The 16,924-nt window shown below is 36.9% G+C and overlaps 2 protein-coding genes across 4 annotated transcripts in view; both read right to left on the reverse strand.

Moving 5' to 3' along the window:
* Positions 1-5,978, reverse strand: part of LOC131769006 (centrosomal protein of 290 kDa) — a 31,998-nt gene extending 26,020 nt beyond the window's left edge. Inside the window, exons 1-15 of the mRNA XM_059084742.2 lie at positions 5,767-5,978; positions 5,586-5,669; positions 5,109-5,172; positions 4,601-4,656; positions 4,268-4,333; positions 3,679-3,744; positions 3,462-3,515; positions 2,884-2,937; positions 2,346-2,444; positions 1,976-2,089; positions 1,755-1,823; positions 923-1,012; positions 667-789; positions 483-536; positions 34-97 (exon numbers count right to left, since the gene is read on the reverse strand). Coding sequence (XP_058940725.2) covers positions 34-97; positions 483-536; positions 667-789; positions 923-1,012; positions 1,755-1,823; positions 1,976-2,089; positions 2,346-2,444; positions 2,884-2,937; positions 3,462-3,515; positions 3,679-3,744; positions 4,268-4,333; positions 4,601-4,656; positions 5,109-5,172; positions 5,586-5,669; positions 5,767-5,865 — 1,156 coding nt within the window. The 5' untranslated portion in view covers positions 5,866-5,978. The remainder of the gene's footprint in view (positions 1-33; positions 98-482; positions 537-666; positions 790-922; positions 1,013-1,754; positions 1,824-1,975; positions 2,090-2,345; positions 2,445-2,883; positions 2,938-3,461; positions 3,516-3,678; positions 3,745-4,267; positions 4,334-4,600; positions 4,657-5,108; positions 5,173-5,585; positions 5,670-5,766) is intronic.
* Positions 5,979-8,575: 2,597 nt separating this feature from the next.
* LOC131769010 (telomere repeats-binding bouquet formation protein 1) lies at positions 8,576-16,795 on the reverse strand. 3 transcript variants are annotated; one of them, XM_066166088.1, is made up of 13 exons: positions 16,376-16,795; positions 16,082-16,230; positions 15,564-15,692; positions 15,016-15,141; positions 14,521-14,581; positions 13,733-13,878; positions 13,134-13,259; positions 12,335-12,487; positions 11,662-11,817; positions 10,931-11,001; positions 10,102-10,162; positions 9,583-9,671; positions 8,576-9,233 (listed from the first exon to the last, which is right to left on the reverse strand). In XM_066166088.1, the coding sequence occupies exons 2-13, from the start codon at positions 16,218-16,220 to the stop codon at positions 8,790-8,792; spliced, it is 1,701 nt and encodes a 566-aa protein (XP_066022185.1). In that variant the 5' UTR covers positions 16,221-16,230; positions 16,376-16,795; the 3' UTR covers positions 8,576-8,789. The 3 variants fall into 3 exon arrangements, with proteins under 3 accessions (XP_066022185.1, XP_066022180.1, XP_058940728.2); XM_066166083.1 differs by having other exon boundaries at positions 10,874-11,001; XM_059084745.2 differs by having other exon boundaries at positions 10,874-11,001; positions 16,082-16,795.
* Between the last annotated feature and the right edge of the window lie 129 nt (positions 16,796-16,924).

Raw genomic sequence — 16,924 nt, forward strand, 5'->3', positions numbered from 1 at the left:
TTACCCTGTAAACAGTTTACCACATAAATGTACCTTTTTCAGTTAAGGCCTTGACTTCTTCCACATATGAAGCTACACCATGCATGTCACTTGATGCCTATAAGTAAGCAAAATTTGACATGGTCATGTACAATCATTAAAACCCTCTACCCCTTGTTACTCAGAAAACTAAATAACCATTCTGGCATTAGGATTGTTTGCACAAAGCTGAGCTTTGAAATAATCCCCAGAGAGGTCTTATCTTGTAATCTGTGGTGCCTGACTCTCAAAGCTATCACTTAATAAAAGCAAATTCACATGTGAGGTCGAAGACAAAAGTGAGTTGCCTCTGGTATCCAAGCTGAGTTTGATGGTATGTATGGCCATAACCAATCATTATATGTTCTTTAATAGGAATGTATCTTTACAGCCCACAGATAATTTAAGAGTTACATACACTGTAACAGGAATAAAGTGAAAGCTGCATACATGTAACTTGGTACCTTTTCAAGTTCCTTTTTAAGATTTTCTATCTGTTCATCTTTCTCAGCCACAGCCTATCAAGGAGGAATCAAATTTCACACAAGCAACATGTAACTAGGATTTTGTTATTAAAAATACATGTAAAAAAAAGAAACTAAACAATATGTGCAAGTCTATGGAGTAGATGTAAAGCTATAGATATACCTGTTGTAACATGGCCAAGGATGTTTTGTCTGCATCCATTTGAAGCCCTGCAACTTGTTGTTTCAGTTCTTGGACCAATGACTGGTACTGCTCTAGCTCAATTTCTTTTGCTGCAAGCACAGTCTATCAAAGATATTTGAAGGAAAATGAAAATTTTAGCTCTATAGACCACCATCTTTAAAGCCCAACTGTAAGCACTAATAGCATAAGAGGTTACTGAATAAAATTTTCCTGGGTGTGAATCACCCATTTACACCTTCCACTCTTCCACTTTAGAGTTCACAGCTGCCATAATCTGTTCATCAGTGTCTGTTTTGGTTGAAAACTGCATCCTGAGATCTTGAACCTAAGTAATAAAGGGACAACAAATGGGTCTAAATAATTATGGATTGCAAATTATTGCTTCTATTGTCATTAAACAAGGGGCTCAAAAGAAACTTCTTAATTCATTTTATGAACACGGCAAAGATTTCCATTACATGATCAACAATTAAAAAAAAACAAATAATTTCTTTGGGCATCCATTCCATCAATCTCTCTAGCCTTAGAGAGAAACATTATTTGGGGCACTTTTAAGACCTGATTAGGTCACTTGACTCCTTTTGTTGATAAAAAAATTCTATTGGTTGCAGCTACATAAATTCAAGTCCAGTCACATCAATCTTTGATGTTAATTATGACCAAGATTTTAGCCCATTTCTCTTCTGTTATGCTCAAAAGGAGAGCTTATGGCCATTAGTTGCATATAAAAAAAACAGTGTTGTAAAGTTTAATTTTGAAGAAACCTTGGAGGGAGGGAGAGGGGGAAAACCAGTAGATAAGAGATGAAGTGACAAGAAAGATGGAAGGAATAAGCAGTCACAGCCCTTACTGACTCTTAAAAAATTGGAAGATTGCGCAAAGGGGTTAGTTAGCATTAATCTTGTTGTATTGGAGTGAAATTTGTAAAAAATTCAGCAGCTCTGTCACAATGAAAATGATTCAATACCAATGTATGAATTTATTTTTACATTTTACCATGAGTTTATGATTATCTTACTATGCCATATGAAAAAAAGTACAATTCATATGATAATGATAATGATAACCTGTGCTCTGAGGGCATCCCTTTCTTTCCTCATGTCATCTATGATCATGTCTGACTGCTGCAGAACAATCTGTTAAATTTTTCAGAAACATACCAGTTTGTATACAGTTCTTCCTTACAAAAGTAACACAATTATACACCATTTCATACACATCAAGAAATCACTCAAAATAGATGCATACAATTTAGTACATAAATGTTACATTAAAAGCATAAGCCAACCTTCAGTTTGGTGTATTCATCTGTCATCTTGTCCATCTCTGCAGTTGCCTCTTGAAGTTCTTTCTCAGTGTTTTTCATGCGTTCTTCTAAATCATCATTAGCCTCTTGAAGAATCTGTGCAAGAAAGAATAAAAACATTTTATTTCAATATATGATATAAGCTGTGTAGACAAAAATTAAAAGACACTTCCTGTTGTAATAACAATCAGAGCATCTGAAAGTATGTAACAGGATGACACTTGGAATGAGTTTATTGCTTCTGAAAATGAATGATAACACTAAAGAACCTATTAAAATGGTTTTCAAATGATTATCAAATAAGGCTGTTGTTCTTCACACAGACTGAACTAAGGTCAAGTTGATAGTTTACCCTTATTTCATCCAGATACTCAGACAACTCCTTGTTTTTCTTGGAGATCTTCTCTTTAAAGTCAGAACCTTCTGCTCTGCGCATTGTTGTACTTTCTCTCTAGAGGTAAGAGATACAAAGTTTTGAATACACCTGTTTTTGGACATCCCTTTGATTCCAAAGGTTTAGGCTATGTTCTTTTTTCTCCCAATACACAATATTGTTAGACATGTTCTGACCTAGTAACTCACCAAGAAGCACTTGATGGAAACCAATATACATGCATTAACATATATTCATATAAGTCTTGACTTATCTGCTGAGGTATACTGTCCTGAAAATTGCAATACAGTAAATAGCTTGACTACTATTAAAACAATCTATTAATAAGCTTAGCCACATTCATTTATTTTATATAAAATGAAAATTTTGGACTATTGAATTGTTTAAAAATCAATGTTACTGGTTTTAAAATCTTTATGTAATTAACATAACATTAGTTTCTACATTGATTCTCATGGCCACCATATAAAAGGTAAAGGTTTGCTTTTGATTGTACCTGTTGTTCAAATTGTCTTTGTAAATCTCTTAGGTCCATCTTGTTCCGTTCTATCTGAAACAATTAATTATAGGCACAATATTTCACTTGCATCATTCTCAACTTTATTTAAGTATTTACTGTAGTAAAAATTCTTACCAATTTGAATGGGTCTACAGCTCAAACTAGGAGCAAGATGATTTGCCAGCCTAGCTACAGACATCACATAGGTGATAAATAATGTATGTAAAGAAAATATAATTCTGAAGCAAGTCATTCCCACCGCACTTGCTGACTGTGTGCTTAATAATAGGAAAACCCTTACAGCAAAAACTGGGAACATGTTTTGTAATCAGATGCAGTTGCAAATAAGTATATCACTTGCAATATCCATAGGAAATTATAATTTTAGATTCTCTGTCAGTGCTGCTGACAGTTAAGTTGGGCTGAATGCAGGAACTAAACATTTTGTACATTGATTGCACTGACTGTACTTTACCAATAACATCTACCATAGATAGCAGAGTTGGCTTGGGTGGTTAAATACAATGTCTTGAATGTTACAGTTCATAGCATAAGCTTAACATAAACATTCTCACATCTCTTTTTAAGCTCTTGTTTTCTCTTTCAGCTTCATCTAGCTTAGCAGCCATCTAAACAGAGCACAAAAAGGAGAGAAATACAAGAAGGAAAAAACATCATTAGAACCTTTCAATTCCCACATTACTCTAGAGGTGCAAGTTCAGCTGTTTAGGATGTGACTAAAACTAATTCAGTGAGTTAATTATACAACATAAATCTCATAAATTTGCTTACTTGATCACTTTTGTTTTTCTCTTGGAAGTAGGCTTCCGCTTTTTCATCGAGTTCCTGTTCCAAAGCCTGCATGTAATGACAGGATATCATTAAATCCAAGGCAAGTTAGTATAAAGAAGTCAGAGGGTTTTTTTTTATTTTGACCTTGATTGCACATGTAAGGTATATCTTCTCAATAATGACATCCAACATCCTCCCTGTGCATGTGGATGGACATTTGTTTTCTTTGATGACATCTCTGATGATGGAAAATGTGGCCTCAGTAGCTATTATAATTGTGGTTGGGAATTTTGAAGACTATGTATGAAGTAGATGGAAAAAAATTGTTATCAGTAACTTATGCCAGAAGTAAGTACATTTGATCATTCAATTACAATGCAGGATTGTCCATTTGTACAAACTAGAAATTACTACTTAAGTTCAGGGGATTGAAGTTTGACTAACACAAACTTCAAAAGTGTGGGAATGTTGAAGTTTCTAATCCACAGGCACATGAGGGTTTGATACAGGTACATGTTCATTTCTCGTCACACCAATATAATTATTAATTCTTGTTAAAACTATTCTTAGTGACTGTATATATTATTACCCTTTTGCTGTTTTCAATCTTCTCAATTTCTCTGATTAATTCATCTCCACCAACACCATCATATTTCTATCAAGCAAACAAAATTTACAAGAGATTTCTTGATGAAATTAGGATGTCATTTACAGTATCAACTAATTCACTAAATCTACATGTACATATAATCATACAAGCAAAGTGGACACAGCCTTTATCAGTTTGCTTTTAGATGACATCATGTTTGAATTCAGCAGAGAGATAGCCCTTCTGATTGCATAACAAACCACTATCATGACACCATACAAAATCATTTTTCAAGATGAAAAGAAAGATTAAATCTTTTGAAAAGAACCTTACCCTGTATTGTTGGATCTCTTTCTTTAAATGTTCAATTTCTTCCAATAACTCTTGCTCTATTAGGAGAGAATTATTTTAAGTTGTTCAATAGTGGAGGCCCTGTCTATGATCACATACCCAAGCTGTGTAAAGGTAAATATTGTTTACTAATATAAGAGAGAGATTTTAGAAATTACACCAAGTCATGTATTTTCAATTGGTAACTTTAATTAGCTCCAAACAGTTCTAGATTAACTATGCTTATCTCCATTGTGTTAGTTTATAACTGTCTTCTATCTGATACTGCTGAATCCACTAACAGGGTCAATTAGCAGACATCAAGCATAAAAAAAAACTTGTTATACTCTAGGGATGAACCCTGAAATGTTTTAATCCAATAATTGCATGCAATACTGTTAGCAGACCATCCAAAGTGGCTGACAATAAAAAAAATCAATAACTGTTAGCCATGAGAAAATTTACCAAACAACTTCCCTCAAATCTATTGAGCTAATAGTATCATACTAACCTTGATCTCCACCTCCAGCTTTTATAATTTCTTCAGCAGCCAGCTCTGCTTGCAATGATTTAACCTACATTGATATATGTAAGAATGAAGATTATTATTCCTTCATTTCTACCATCTGGCTTCTCATTCATTTTATTATCAGCCCTACATTTTCCATCTATGTATGATAAAAATTTGTTTGACCCTTTCTTTTGTTTCTTTTTGTTTTATTTATGGTGTTAAAACCACTACATTCTTTAAAAGTTAATTTCTTCATTCTAAAATATAAAAAAAATACCTGTGCCTATCAAATGATACTGTAGAGACAATTTATATGTTTGACACTCCTGTACCCAACCAAGATTGACTAATCCTGCCTCTTGCACTAACTCTAGAGTTGCCTCTAGCTACAGTTCTCCCTGACTATCTGATCCTAAAAACATGTTTGTAATAATAAAAAGGACAAGCAAACCGGAGAAATTAAATCTTAAAATTTACCTTCATAACAGTCTTAGTAACCTCAAAAAGTTTTATCATCTTGTTTACATCTCCAGCTTCTGTCGAGTCTGGATTAACTGAGCCCTTAAAGCGTAGAAAACCAATATAGATTTAACATTTTCCTAAAGTGCGTAACCTTGGTATGAATTAGGTAGTAAAGATGGAAATCTGTTTAGTTTACCATCTCCAAGACGCCGTACATCTCATCGGCTGCATCCAGGTCTTCTCTAAGCTCCTCTACATTGGCACCCATAATTCTTCCCCAGTCTAAAGGCGGCATTTTACCTCCTTAGGTTCTTCACTATTTGTATATAAAGTAATTCGACAGAAATCAGAGGATTATATATTTATCGCTCTTTAAGTTGTTTTCTTTTTTTGTTATTGTAATCTTCGCGCGCCGCCATTTTTGAATCTTCTAAACATTTATAAAGGGTTGGATATAAACAAAGTTTCTATTGGACAGTTGTAAAAGACGACCAATGAAAGTAGAGTTTAGTTAAAAAAAATCGGTATCGTGAGGACTTGTGGGTATTAAGGAACATTTATTTTGTATTACATGATGAGGTATAAGTTTCTCAAGACTTTGATTATTTAGTTGGTATTTTTCACCTAATTCAATAGGCATATTTTGTGTTTCTTTCAGCGGCTACAAAAAAAGTATTTTCCTCAAGTGAAATGCTATCCTTCTAATTTGAAACGGTGTTTTAATCGTTCGATTTTTTCGGCAACTTCTTGAAACTGTCTTAGCTTAACAGTCACTATTGCGTTCCATCAAACTGAGAAGCAACTTCAGTTGCTAAAAACGTTATCTTCCACGGCTACACTTTCCACCTTGTGAGTTTCAGCTCTAAAAATGAAATTCTACTTTTCCGGTGAATAAATTTTTTCGACATCTACGCATCTGGGGAAGCAGTGTAACTTATGCAAATTTAGGTTGTGTTTTTGAAATGGAACAAAAGTTGTTCAAAAGAAAAGGTTTAACAAGGTTTTACAAAGGTTTTAACAAAGGTTTTACAATTAATCCGAGCTTTCTTTTTTCCCTGCTAAAAATCCTGGCTACGCCCTTGCGTTATTATATAGAACATTTCAGAACATTAATTTCCTGAAAATAATCCTAAAAGATAACGAAACGAGCTTTAAATCTGCTGCAATTTTACACTGAGTAGCAGATTAAAAGAAAGAGGATTTCCGATCATTAATCATTCGGCCAAAGATAACAACCTCTAAGAGGAATACACACATTGCGCCGCGCAACCTAAGCACGCAAATTTCAGCGTCCACGACGATCCTGAAAATATAGCTGCAGAGCAAGGTGAATGAATTTTTAAGTTCTCTCACAAAATTCAAGAACCAAGCGAAGGAGTATGGTTTTAGGAAAATGACTTTGCTTTACAAGAAAGCCCCTTGTAAAGATAAAAAGAATTAAAAAGAACTCTGATATTATTGCTTTCCTTTCAACAGTCGACGCAAAAATTGAAAAAAAAAATTTATTCGACTTAAATGAAATTTGCAACCTCAAGCTCAACGCTACGGACAGCACTCTTACTTCTTGCGCCTCACTTCCAACTCTCACCAACAGGTATCCCTTACTAATGATATTCAAGCCTGCAACAAGGAAGACACACAGTTTTGCCAAAACGGGATAACCTGTTTTGGCCACTGCTCCTCGGCATCCAATCATCTGTGATAACAAAGAAATCGGTGCCATGGCAAAGACTGATTTGCTTGAACGTCTAAAGGTCGCTCCTGAAAAACTTAAAGACATCCATCTTGAAGACAGGTAATACTGACTTTTGCGACTTTTTATCGAAATGAGCGAAATGGTATGCGAAACGGCTAATGGGCGAAACTGACCTGTGGGCGAAACGACTTGTGAACTGCCCAGTAAGTGAGATGAACTGTTAGCGAGTTTACCTGTATACGAATTGACTTCTGGGAGAATCGACCTTAGCTGTGGGCGAGGTAGCTTATAATCAATCGGCAGAATTTGATCGACTTCTATCAACCGAAAAGGCGTAGACGAGGAAGCTCGTTTCAGTACAAACTGAAAGTCTAATCGATACAAGTCGATTCAAGTCAAACTGAAGTCGATTTGATACATCGACAAAGTCGATTGAATACATGCAGAAAGTTGATTTGATACAACTCAAATCATTTCTATAGTTTTGGGGTTTTCATTTGCCTACGATGAGATAAACTAAGGTACACCAAAGAAGCGCCGGAACCTGGTTAATCTTAAGCAAGTAATTCAAAACGACCAATTAGACTTTGGCAAACTGAGCTATGACGTTGGCGAAACGACCCATAGGGATGCTAGCGAAACGACCGGTTACAACGTGTTTACCTCCGGTATTTCGTCAGATTTTCCTGCAGTTTGCTAATACCCCTTAGCCAATCTGTGTCAGTGGTGGCGATCGGCGTATATCGTCATGCACTATAAGCGTATAAAATCGCCGATATCTAGTGCGCCCAACTGAAAATTCACGCGCCCGATTCAAGTGTATCAGAAACTTAACGATTTAGAATGACGAAGCCGAAACAACACACGGAAACCATGGCGATAGTAGTAACAGATTTGACAAAAAAATATCGATTTTTTTCGGAAAATTGATAATTATTAGGAATTTCTGTAAGGGGCTATGATTACAGACAGTCGTCTGATGGGGATGCATTCCACTGCTTAATTCTTGAAAAAATGCCGAAAGCTGACCGCAGAGTAGTTAAAACTCATTTAAAAATTCTGTAGTACCACTTTTTTAATCAAATTCCAGTTATCCGTTGGTAAGTAGAGCGCTAGGCGCAAAAACAACTTCACAAATTACAATGACAAAGAAAGTACTCTTCTCAACTTTCCAAAACGTACGCGGGGTAGGAGGTGGGTCGGTTCCTTTTAGCAATATCGCTACCATAAATAAGAGCTTTTTCCGGGTGCGAGGAGGGACATAGGTCTTTCTGCAAGTATTAATTCCCATAATAGATGGACGTGATCCTTCACTAAAAAGACTATTTATTGTTTCCCAGCCTAAAAAGTTAATCGTGTACGATTCACTACAGACGAGATGAAATAGTGTAGTCTGGAAGTGAGTGGTTACAGTAGACAAGAATATAGATAACTAAATAGAAAAATCAAACAAGCTCTTTGTAGGGCTCAAATAGTCCTAAGCAAAGGAATAGACATGCATGGATGAGTGGAATCGGCACTAGCTACTTTTGCTTTTGTAAGTCACTGATTATCCGTCGCAAACAACGATCTAATCCGCGGTGATACGAGCAACGATTGGAACACCGTCTTAATGTTTTCAAAAAGTTCCTGCTGTTCAGGACAGTTTCACACGCTTCACACTTTTCCAAATGTCTACTTGGGCTGGATGTTCCCGGAGTAACAAAAGTCTGATCTGGTTTAGTTTTCATTGCCATCTCTGGGTGTTTCGTTCTCCACTGAGTAGTTTTTGACCTTGCGAAAGGTTTCAACACCTTGGTGGATTTCACAGAACGTCTCTTTCTAGGTGTACTCGTCCTATGTCTTCGAAAATTTTCTTGTGACACTTCATCAGAGGGTCTATCATCTCCAATGTCGGTATCGTATTGTCCAGCTGTAGTACGGGAAGAGGTTTGCGTTTGAGCATCCTTTGTAGGGCTCACTACAACCTATAACACGAAGAAGTTTTTCTTAAAATTTAGCGAGACTTGGCCCTTCGATCTGCTTCTTCTTTCCAGCCACTCAGTTCCCTTAAGATAATAGACAGGGCAAGTCAAAATTTGATAAAGGGGCTAAGTTTCTAAAGAACTGTGGTGCTGCGTCGGTGGGAGTGTATAACAGAGTAATTCAGTGTTATCAAATGAGTTGAAAACGTAAATTGGCCACAATAAAGAGTTTAATGGCTGACGTTTCGAGCGTTAGCCCTTCGTCAATCGCTCTCACGAAGGGCTAACGCTCGAAACGTCAGCCTTTTAATTCATTACGGTGGCCAATTAACGTTTTCAAGTCAAAATTTACCTGGGTAAAGTGGTTTTCTAAAGTACTTTCAAAAGAGCACTGCTCTCCTACTTCTTTCGTTTCCACACGAGAAAGTGGCTTTTGTTCACCTGCCATTAAAAAATTATAGAATTTAACCATACTCAATAACTTGCTGGGCCAGACCGAAACAAAAAAAGAAAACAAAGCACTTCACAAAATCTGCGTATTATGTTACTCTATGCAATCCAGAAGTAATTCACAAGTCTTGAACCGGATTAAATCTTTAAAGACAGTGTATGAGTCAAGAAATATCTGAAAGGGACTACATCGTGCGGAGATATGCGATAACACTACTGCGTGCCTAACCACGATGAACAACCACAAGCTTTGTCAAATTTTACATCTGATCTTTCTTAATTCAAAGAATAGAATCACCAATTCATCAAAGCATCGTCATCCTATTGTAGAAGGCTTTTAACTTGTTAACCTAAAATCAAAAGTTTTGTATGTCAAATACTGGCTGTGTTAACACTTCAAGATGGGAATTCGCAGAAATACCTTTTGATTTTCCAGTGATACAATGAAGAATGAAAATCGCAACCCTTCTAAATTCTTCAGACTAGAAATAATAATAATAATAACAATAAAACAAACAACTTGTAAGAGATAGTGGCGGATGATTCTTTTCAGGGTCCTCTATACAACTTTGGAGGCCTAAAAATATCGTGTATTGTAACCATTTCGGGTGACAAGTGAACTGTTCGAATTGGCTATCCAGTAGGGCGAGATAAGCCTATTGAACCCTATCTTGTCCGCAGGCAATTTCCCGGGTTGTTTGCTCTCACTCAGACGAAAAAGGTGCAGTTGTAGAAATAGCTTTTCCCATAGAGACTTGAGTCCAGTATCAAAAGAGAACCAAATACTTAAATGAGATATACAAAATAGCTGTCAACAAAGCCTTCGAAAAGTCTCAACGCTGAAAACGAGTGTCCATGAGTCTTTCCAAGTCTACCTCAAAGTCGTGTTCATGGTCTCTGAACATTTGGCTTATCAATCAGATCACGCGCGTCCCTCGTGAATAAAAAAAACGTATCAAGAGAGGGAAGGGAAGAGAAAATAGAAGTTTGAAGTATTGCATTCAAGAAACTAGAGGAAATTTAAACATGGGCTCTTAACTGGCTCACTTACTTCTAAACTTCGGGGCAACTTTTGTCTATCAAGGAAGAACTCTTCCGCCGGTTTTTACAGATATGGAGCGAGTGCACCTTGAAGGCAGTCTAAACAGTCAGCGAGAGTTTCTTAATAGATGACTGTAATTCTCCAGCCTAACCTTAACACCGTAAATTAAATCCTTTATCGACAAAGCTGTTTGTTGCTGCTCAGGTACCTGTTCTTTAGTCAGGAGCTCAATCAAAGCCTCTACACCTCCTCCGTCTCTCAATAGCTGTTGATTCCGCTCTGAAAGGTAGATGAACAATTACAAGCACTTTCCTTCAGTGATTTTTCGTTCACTCTAACCTAAACACATAGTGGGTCCTAATGCTTGTTTCCTGTGTTTCCTGTGTTCAAACTTCTTGTGTAAAGAGCATGTTTAAGGAGCAGGGATGCAGCAGATGAAGCGCATGCCACATGTTAGTTGACTTTTTTATTGGTTCTCCTCTTTACTCCGAAGGTTTTCTCTCGGATTTCTTAGTTCTCATCCCTTCCCAATTAAAATTTACACGCGATAACTTAAATCTCAATACGGCCTAGAAACAGTGAACCAGACGAGCCTCCACGGGGATGTCCACAGCTTTATCAATTTTTTTTTGATTTATGTAAAAATTTCAATTGCGAGTCGAAAGTTATGTGTGATTGCTTCTGCTTTACTTCACTCAATGATCGGTTAAAAAAAACTCGCTTCCCTTTTTTAACCAATCGGATTTAAACGATAAACCGATCGCACCTTTGTGATTGGCATTTTCCCCGGCGCTTCTCAGGTAGTTTGCTTGTTTTCACGTTGAGTTCTTACTAGCTCCTTTTGATATTTTCCTTTATTACGATAAATTGTTGTGATTACATACCACACCCAATCTAAATATGCTTCAATAATGTGTAACTGAATTCTTAATTTCTTACCACTCTGATCAATGCAGATGGACAGTGCTAATATGCACTTAGTTTTGAACTGCTTAGCAGCCGCATCATCAACGCGAGTAGCTTGACTTATGACGGCGAAACACTTCAACAGCAGAGTCACAAGACCAAGGTCTGCTGCACTATCCTGACAGATCACTGAAACGGTTGTAAACAGGCTAGAGATGGATGAAAATGAACTACACCATAGCATCAGGAACAGGTCATAGGGTTTTCGAAGATGATAGTTTACTATTTCGCCGTTACTAATTATCACATTTGATGTAAGCTCTTTACAAGGCGTACGTGGGTGTCTGGATTTGTAAGTGTGTAAAGCTGAGATCGTGTAAGCGTGTGCACATTTTAACATGCGTGCAAGTTTGTTCGAGCGCTCGCATACCATAAGTGTAGGAGCGCAAATGAATATTTTCCCTTATGCGAAAAACCAAGAGCAGTTGCACATATCTGCTTTTTCTCATATGAACATGTAAAGCTATGCGTATTTGCTTATCTTTGTGTCTGGGTGCCTATGCGTGTGTGTGCTTGGGGGCGTTTACGCGTATGGGTGTCTGGGATGACGTGGGTCTATTGTTAACCTTACATTAGAACTTCGGTAGTGCATGAGAGACTCCTGTTGCATTCATCAGCACTGTAGAACCAAAGAATATTGGCTCACCGTGTCCTGCTATGATAGATCCTAAAGTGTTGACGACGCGCTCCATAAACAATATGTCTTGTTCAACATACTCTTTCAGGTCCACAACCTGTTTTAGTCGAATGACCAGAGCACGCAAGCCTCCAAGTAGTCGCACCTTAGATTGACATTCAGCTGGATGAAAAGCAGAGAAAAGTCAGAGATTATTAAAAAAGAAAACAAGTAACGTGTCAGTAAAGTCATCTTCACAGCTCTTGTTTCGGACGTTAAGCAATGCTTCCCGCAAGCGCCGCACTCCAAACTGCAGCCGTCAGGTTAAAAAAAAAAATTTAGAAAATAAATTTGCAGCTGAGGATGCTACTTTGGCAATCTGTGTTCAGCAGTTATGTAGCAAGCTGTAAATTTTCCATTACAAGAATTAAAGTGAAAGATACCTGCAATATTGTACAAAATGTCGCGCTCAGATTCTTCCCTTTTTGGCAACCATTCAGTCTCTGTGGCTCAGTAGTAAAGCATCGGAGCGCGGAATCCGGATTCCCCTTGGGAACTCAGATTTTTTTTCTCTGTCCCACAATTGTGACAAGACGAAGAACATCTTTCTACATTTAATTATTTTAGGTTTCCAAATAGATCTTAAAAACAGTTTGGCTTGGAGCCCCAAAAGAGTGTTTAGAGTGACAAAACTGGAGCCCCAAAAGAGTGTTTAGAGTGACAAAACTGGAGCCCCAAAAGAGTGTTTAGAGTGACAAAACAAAAAGATAAGGGAGGAGTAGTGCCACTGCAACTTCATGGCCACAAATTATCAATCATTAATTCTTACCATTCTCTGAGACAATTGCTGCTAAGAGGCTTATGGTTGGCTGCAGAATTTCATGCTGCTCAGTTACTAAAAGCAATAGGTTTACTATCGCTGGAAACAGCCGACAGCAAAGTCTTTGATTTTGAGCTGAAAAATGGCAATAGAAGAATGATCAGTATACCCACATTCGTATAACAGGGAAAATTTCTTCCTCAGAGATAGAAAACAATCTAAAGTATCATTACTTAAAACAATACTACATTAAAAAATAACATCACTACCAAAACATAAGTGGAGACACACTGGCCTAATAAGCTGAACTCTGGGTCAAGAATTCAGGGTTAGAGATGTAGGCGGCTCATGGACTTTTGTCCTTGAGCAAGACATTACTCTCACCATGCCTCTCTCTACCCAGGAGTAGAAATGGGTACTAGTGTACTGTAAGGGAAAGCTGACAGAAAGCAGAGTAACCTGCAATAGAGTAGTCTGGGGGAGTAGTGATACTTCTAGCTGCTTCATGCTACAGAAACCGGGATAAGCTTCATCTAGGTGTGCCAATTGACTCAAGTACAGACTTAACCTCTTTACCTACCCTAACCTAATTCCATTTTAGTACTTACCATTTTGTGGATTTTGCAGAAGGGAATGCAATGCAACAACCACTGCAGTCCAAAGCTGAAGACAGTTTTTGTCAAGGTTATCAAACCACTTTTTACCACTTTCATCACCAGTAGAGGTTGAAAGCCGATGTATTGGAAGACAGCTCCTATGAAAGCAAGGATAGATTTATTTCTGTAAGATGTATGTTAATGTTTGGAGTTAATCAAATTACTAAGCATAAGCCATCTTGTCTTATTTGTTTCTCTTTCCTTTGTTGATTTCTTCTCTAGGTCTTCAGAGGCTACTGAGATTCAGCACCTTTGGTTAAATTTTGAAAATTCTGCAAAATTATGATTCTTCTATTGGTGAGCAAATGCTTATTGCTTTTACAGGAATATTCACTGCTGTTAGAGAAAAGCATGGAAAATCAGATGTAACTGTCCGGAACCAACTGGAACCATCCCCTGAAGCATCCAAAATTGGTCTTGTTAGACAGAAATGTATGAAATTGAATGGTACTGTTCAAGATTAGACAGAAGTGTCCAAAATTGAACGGAAATGTCCAGACAGAAGTGTCCAAAATCTAACGCATATGAAGGAATGAAAAGTTAACATAATTAGTTTTAAAAACCCATATGACAAAATTGCAATTCATTTTAGTTATGAAATTCAATCTCATTGGCTGAGAGAGGGTGTGAGTCTGCTTCACCAATCACAATGTGAAATATTGGGTTAAGCCCATGTTTGCACAGATCAGTTTCTATACTCAAGGCAGATTGCTGTAAATGGATATACCTCTGAAACTTACTTGTACAGATCACAAAGACTATGTAAACATTTTGTTTCCCGTGCAAGATTTTGTCCGTTACCTTAATAAAACAAACAAGAAAAGACTAATAACCTCCAAGACTCATTTCCTGCTTTCTAGACTAGCAATGAACCAGAGAGAGTAAAAATAAAAAAAAAATAAATAAAAAGGAAACTTGCATACACAAAGTCTGTTACCTTCAAACTCCTCCATCTTTTAACACACATTCTGTAAAGGTGGTCATTCTCCCCCCTTTATTTAGGGTGGACTCAGTATTTAAAGGAGTTACCTCATATATCATATATTCTTGTACAGTCAAACTTGTGGTACTTACAGGTACATACAAATGCAGCTTTTAAATTTACAACTTAGACTTTCCTACCAGTTCCATTTTTGCCAATTAGGTGATAAAAGGCAAATAACCATTTTTTTTTCAATTATGGGTCCTGAGAAAGTAAGGTTAATTTCAACAGCTAGAATAAGAGTTGAACTTACAGTTTTGGGTACAAATTGTCATCACCAGAAAGGCTGAGGTCATTGCAGCCTTTATGTTTTTGGCTTGCAAATTACACCGCAACACGTTAAACACACTTTTATTTGTCAGAACTCTTTGGCAAAAATCTGCAAGTCATTAGAGCATGTTAACCCTAAGCAATTGAATTCAACTTACGGTAACATTCAATTTGCTACATATAGTCACAATAAAGGACAAAATAGCAAAACAAATAAATCAGTCAATTAAAAGCAAACTAAAAATCTTTTTCATTGGTGGAGCATCCACTTATTGACTCTTTTGTTTACTAATATCAATTGATTTAGCTATCATTATTTAGTAAAAATCAAACTGTGTTAAAATAACGAAGAAACACAAAGCATAACCTCTAGCTATCAAGGCTATATGATTTATGCAAGCAGACAGTTGAAATATATGCATCTATATTTGCAACACAATATCCAAGAGTCATGATTTGACAGTCTTAGCACCACAAATATTATTCAATACATATTATTTTTTAAAATTTTACATTTAATGATTGACTCACCATTTCCTTCTGCAGTCATGGCCAATGTATAAAGAGCTGACTGCACTACAGTGGGACTCGTCATAGTTTTACACAGACTGAGGACGTATTCCATGCCATTTGATGAACACAAATAGTCTTGCGCTCTTTCTAAAGAGATGTAAAGATGTCGTGATTTTTTTTATTTAAAAATACCGTCCTTCAATAAAAACAAGAAAAATCGTTGGGAGACACAAACTTATGAACTTTTCTCTCCCGATTTTTTTATTTTTAATTTCTCGGCAAAATCTTCCTTGCTTGGTATAAAAATCATGAACTCCTTGTGGTATATACTGATATAAAAAATAATGTTGACAACTATGACCTTAGCTCTTCCCAAACGTTGTCATTTTTAAAGGAAAGGGTATCCACCATTTTAAAAAACTCGTTTTTGACATGGGTCGAGCAAATTACTCTCGGACTCGCAGATCTTTGTAAACTGTAAAGACTATAAAGCATTACGATCTGAAATTCTTTTCATAAGCAGACGTTAGACTCACTATTCTTCGACAGAATTTCAGCCAATACTTTCAGAGCCTGTTGTTGTTGAGAGGAATCGTCCTTCTGGTATTCCAGTGACTCCACAAGGAGCTTTACATCTTCAATCTCCTTTTCTGGAGAGTGACTACCAGCGTCCATGGTGCTGTAACTAAATTGAACAAATTAGAATAACTCCTTTGACAGGATAATTCGGCAAATAAATGCAAACCTGAATTGCCACAGGTAAAAACATGACCAACAATTAAAAGAGGCAAATGTGATTCAAACAATTAAAAACAATTGCATGTAAAAACCTGTTCAATCATATCAGTGTAAGGAAATCTAAGATGGCTAGTTAGATGGCCTCTCAACTCACTCAAGGCCAGTTTCCCGCGGTCTAACAAAGTTTATGCTAATGACCTGTGACGATTGCGGTGACGTAATACAAATCTGAGGAAGAACAGATGTCGTGGGAGTGCTGACTTGTACCGGAGGTTAACATTAGAGAGAGAATGGGTCGGAAAGTTTAAAAAGGTACACTTTAACCTTCGAACTGAAGGTCGAATCAAGAAGTGGACAAGAGTGGTAGGCGAGGGTTGATTCGGAGAAGGAAAAGGGATACGGGCAGGGAACTGAGTCAGCCCAATGGAATGGTGATTATGTGTGAGAGTTCTGCTTAATTTGGAAACATTCAGTCCTCCTTGAGGTTTTCATGCACTTTTAATCCAGCTAACTTTGGTTTACTTTCTGCGGTTTTAATTTTCATTTTATCACAAGCAAACGAAATGTACATGTCAGCGCATACTGAGTTCTTTTCTGAATTGCTTCATGTCGAATGTGACAAAAGGTCTCAGACTAAGCCA

The sequence above is a fragment of the Pocillopora verrucosa genome, chromosome 1, assembly GCF_036669915.1.
Source record: "Pocillopora verrucosa isolate sample1 chromosome 1, ASM3666991v2, whole genome shotgun sequence".
NCBI lineage: Eukaryota > Metazoa > Cnidaria > Anthozoa > Scleractinia > Pocilloporidae > Pocillopora > Pocillopora verrucosa.

Coding starts and splice junctions, on each gene's coding strand:
- LOC131769010 (XM_066166083.1), bottom strand. CDS start 16,220: ATGGACGCTGGTAGTCACTCTCCAGAAAAGGAGATTGAAGATGTAAAG. Junction 11,818..12,334: donor ATCTATCATAGCAGGACACG/GTGAGCCAATAT, acceptor CAACCGTTTCAG/TGATCTGTCAGGATAGTGCA. Junction 9,234..9,582: donor TAGAAAACCACTTTACCCAG/GTAAATTTTGAC, acceptor TTCGTGTTATAG/GTTGTAGTGAGCCCTACAAA.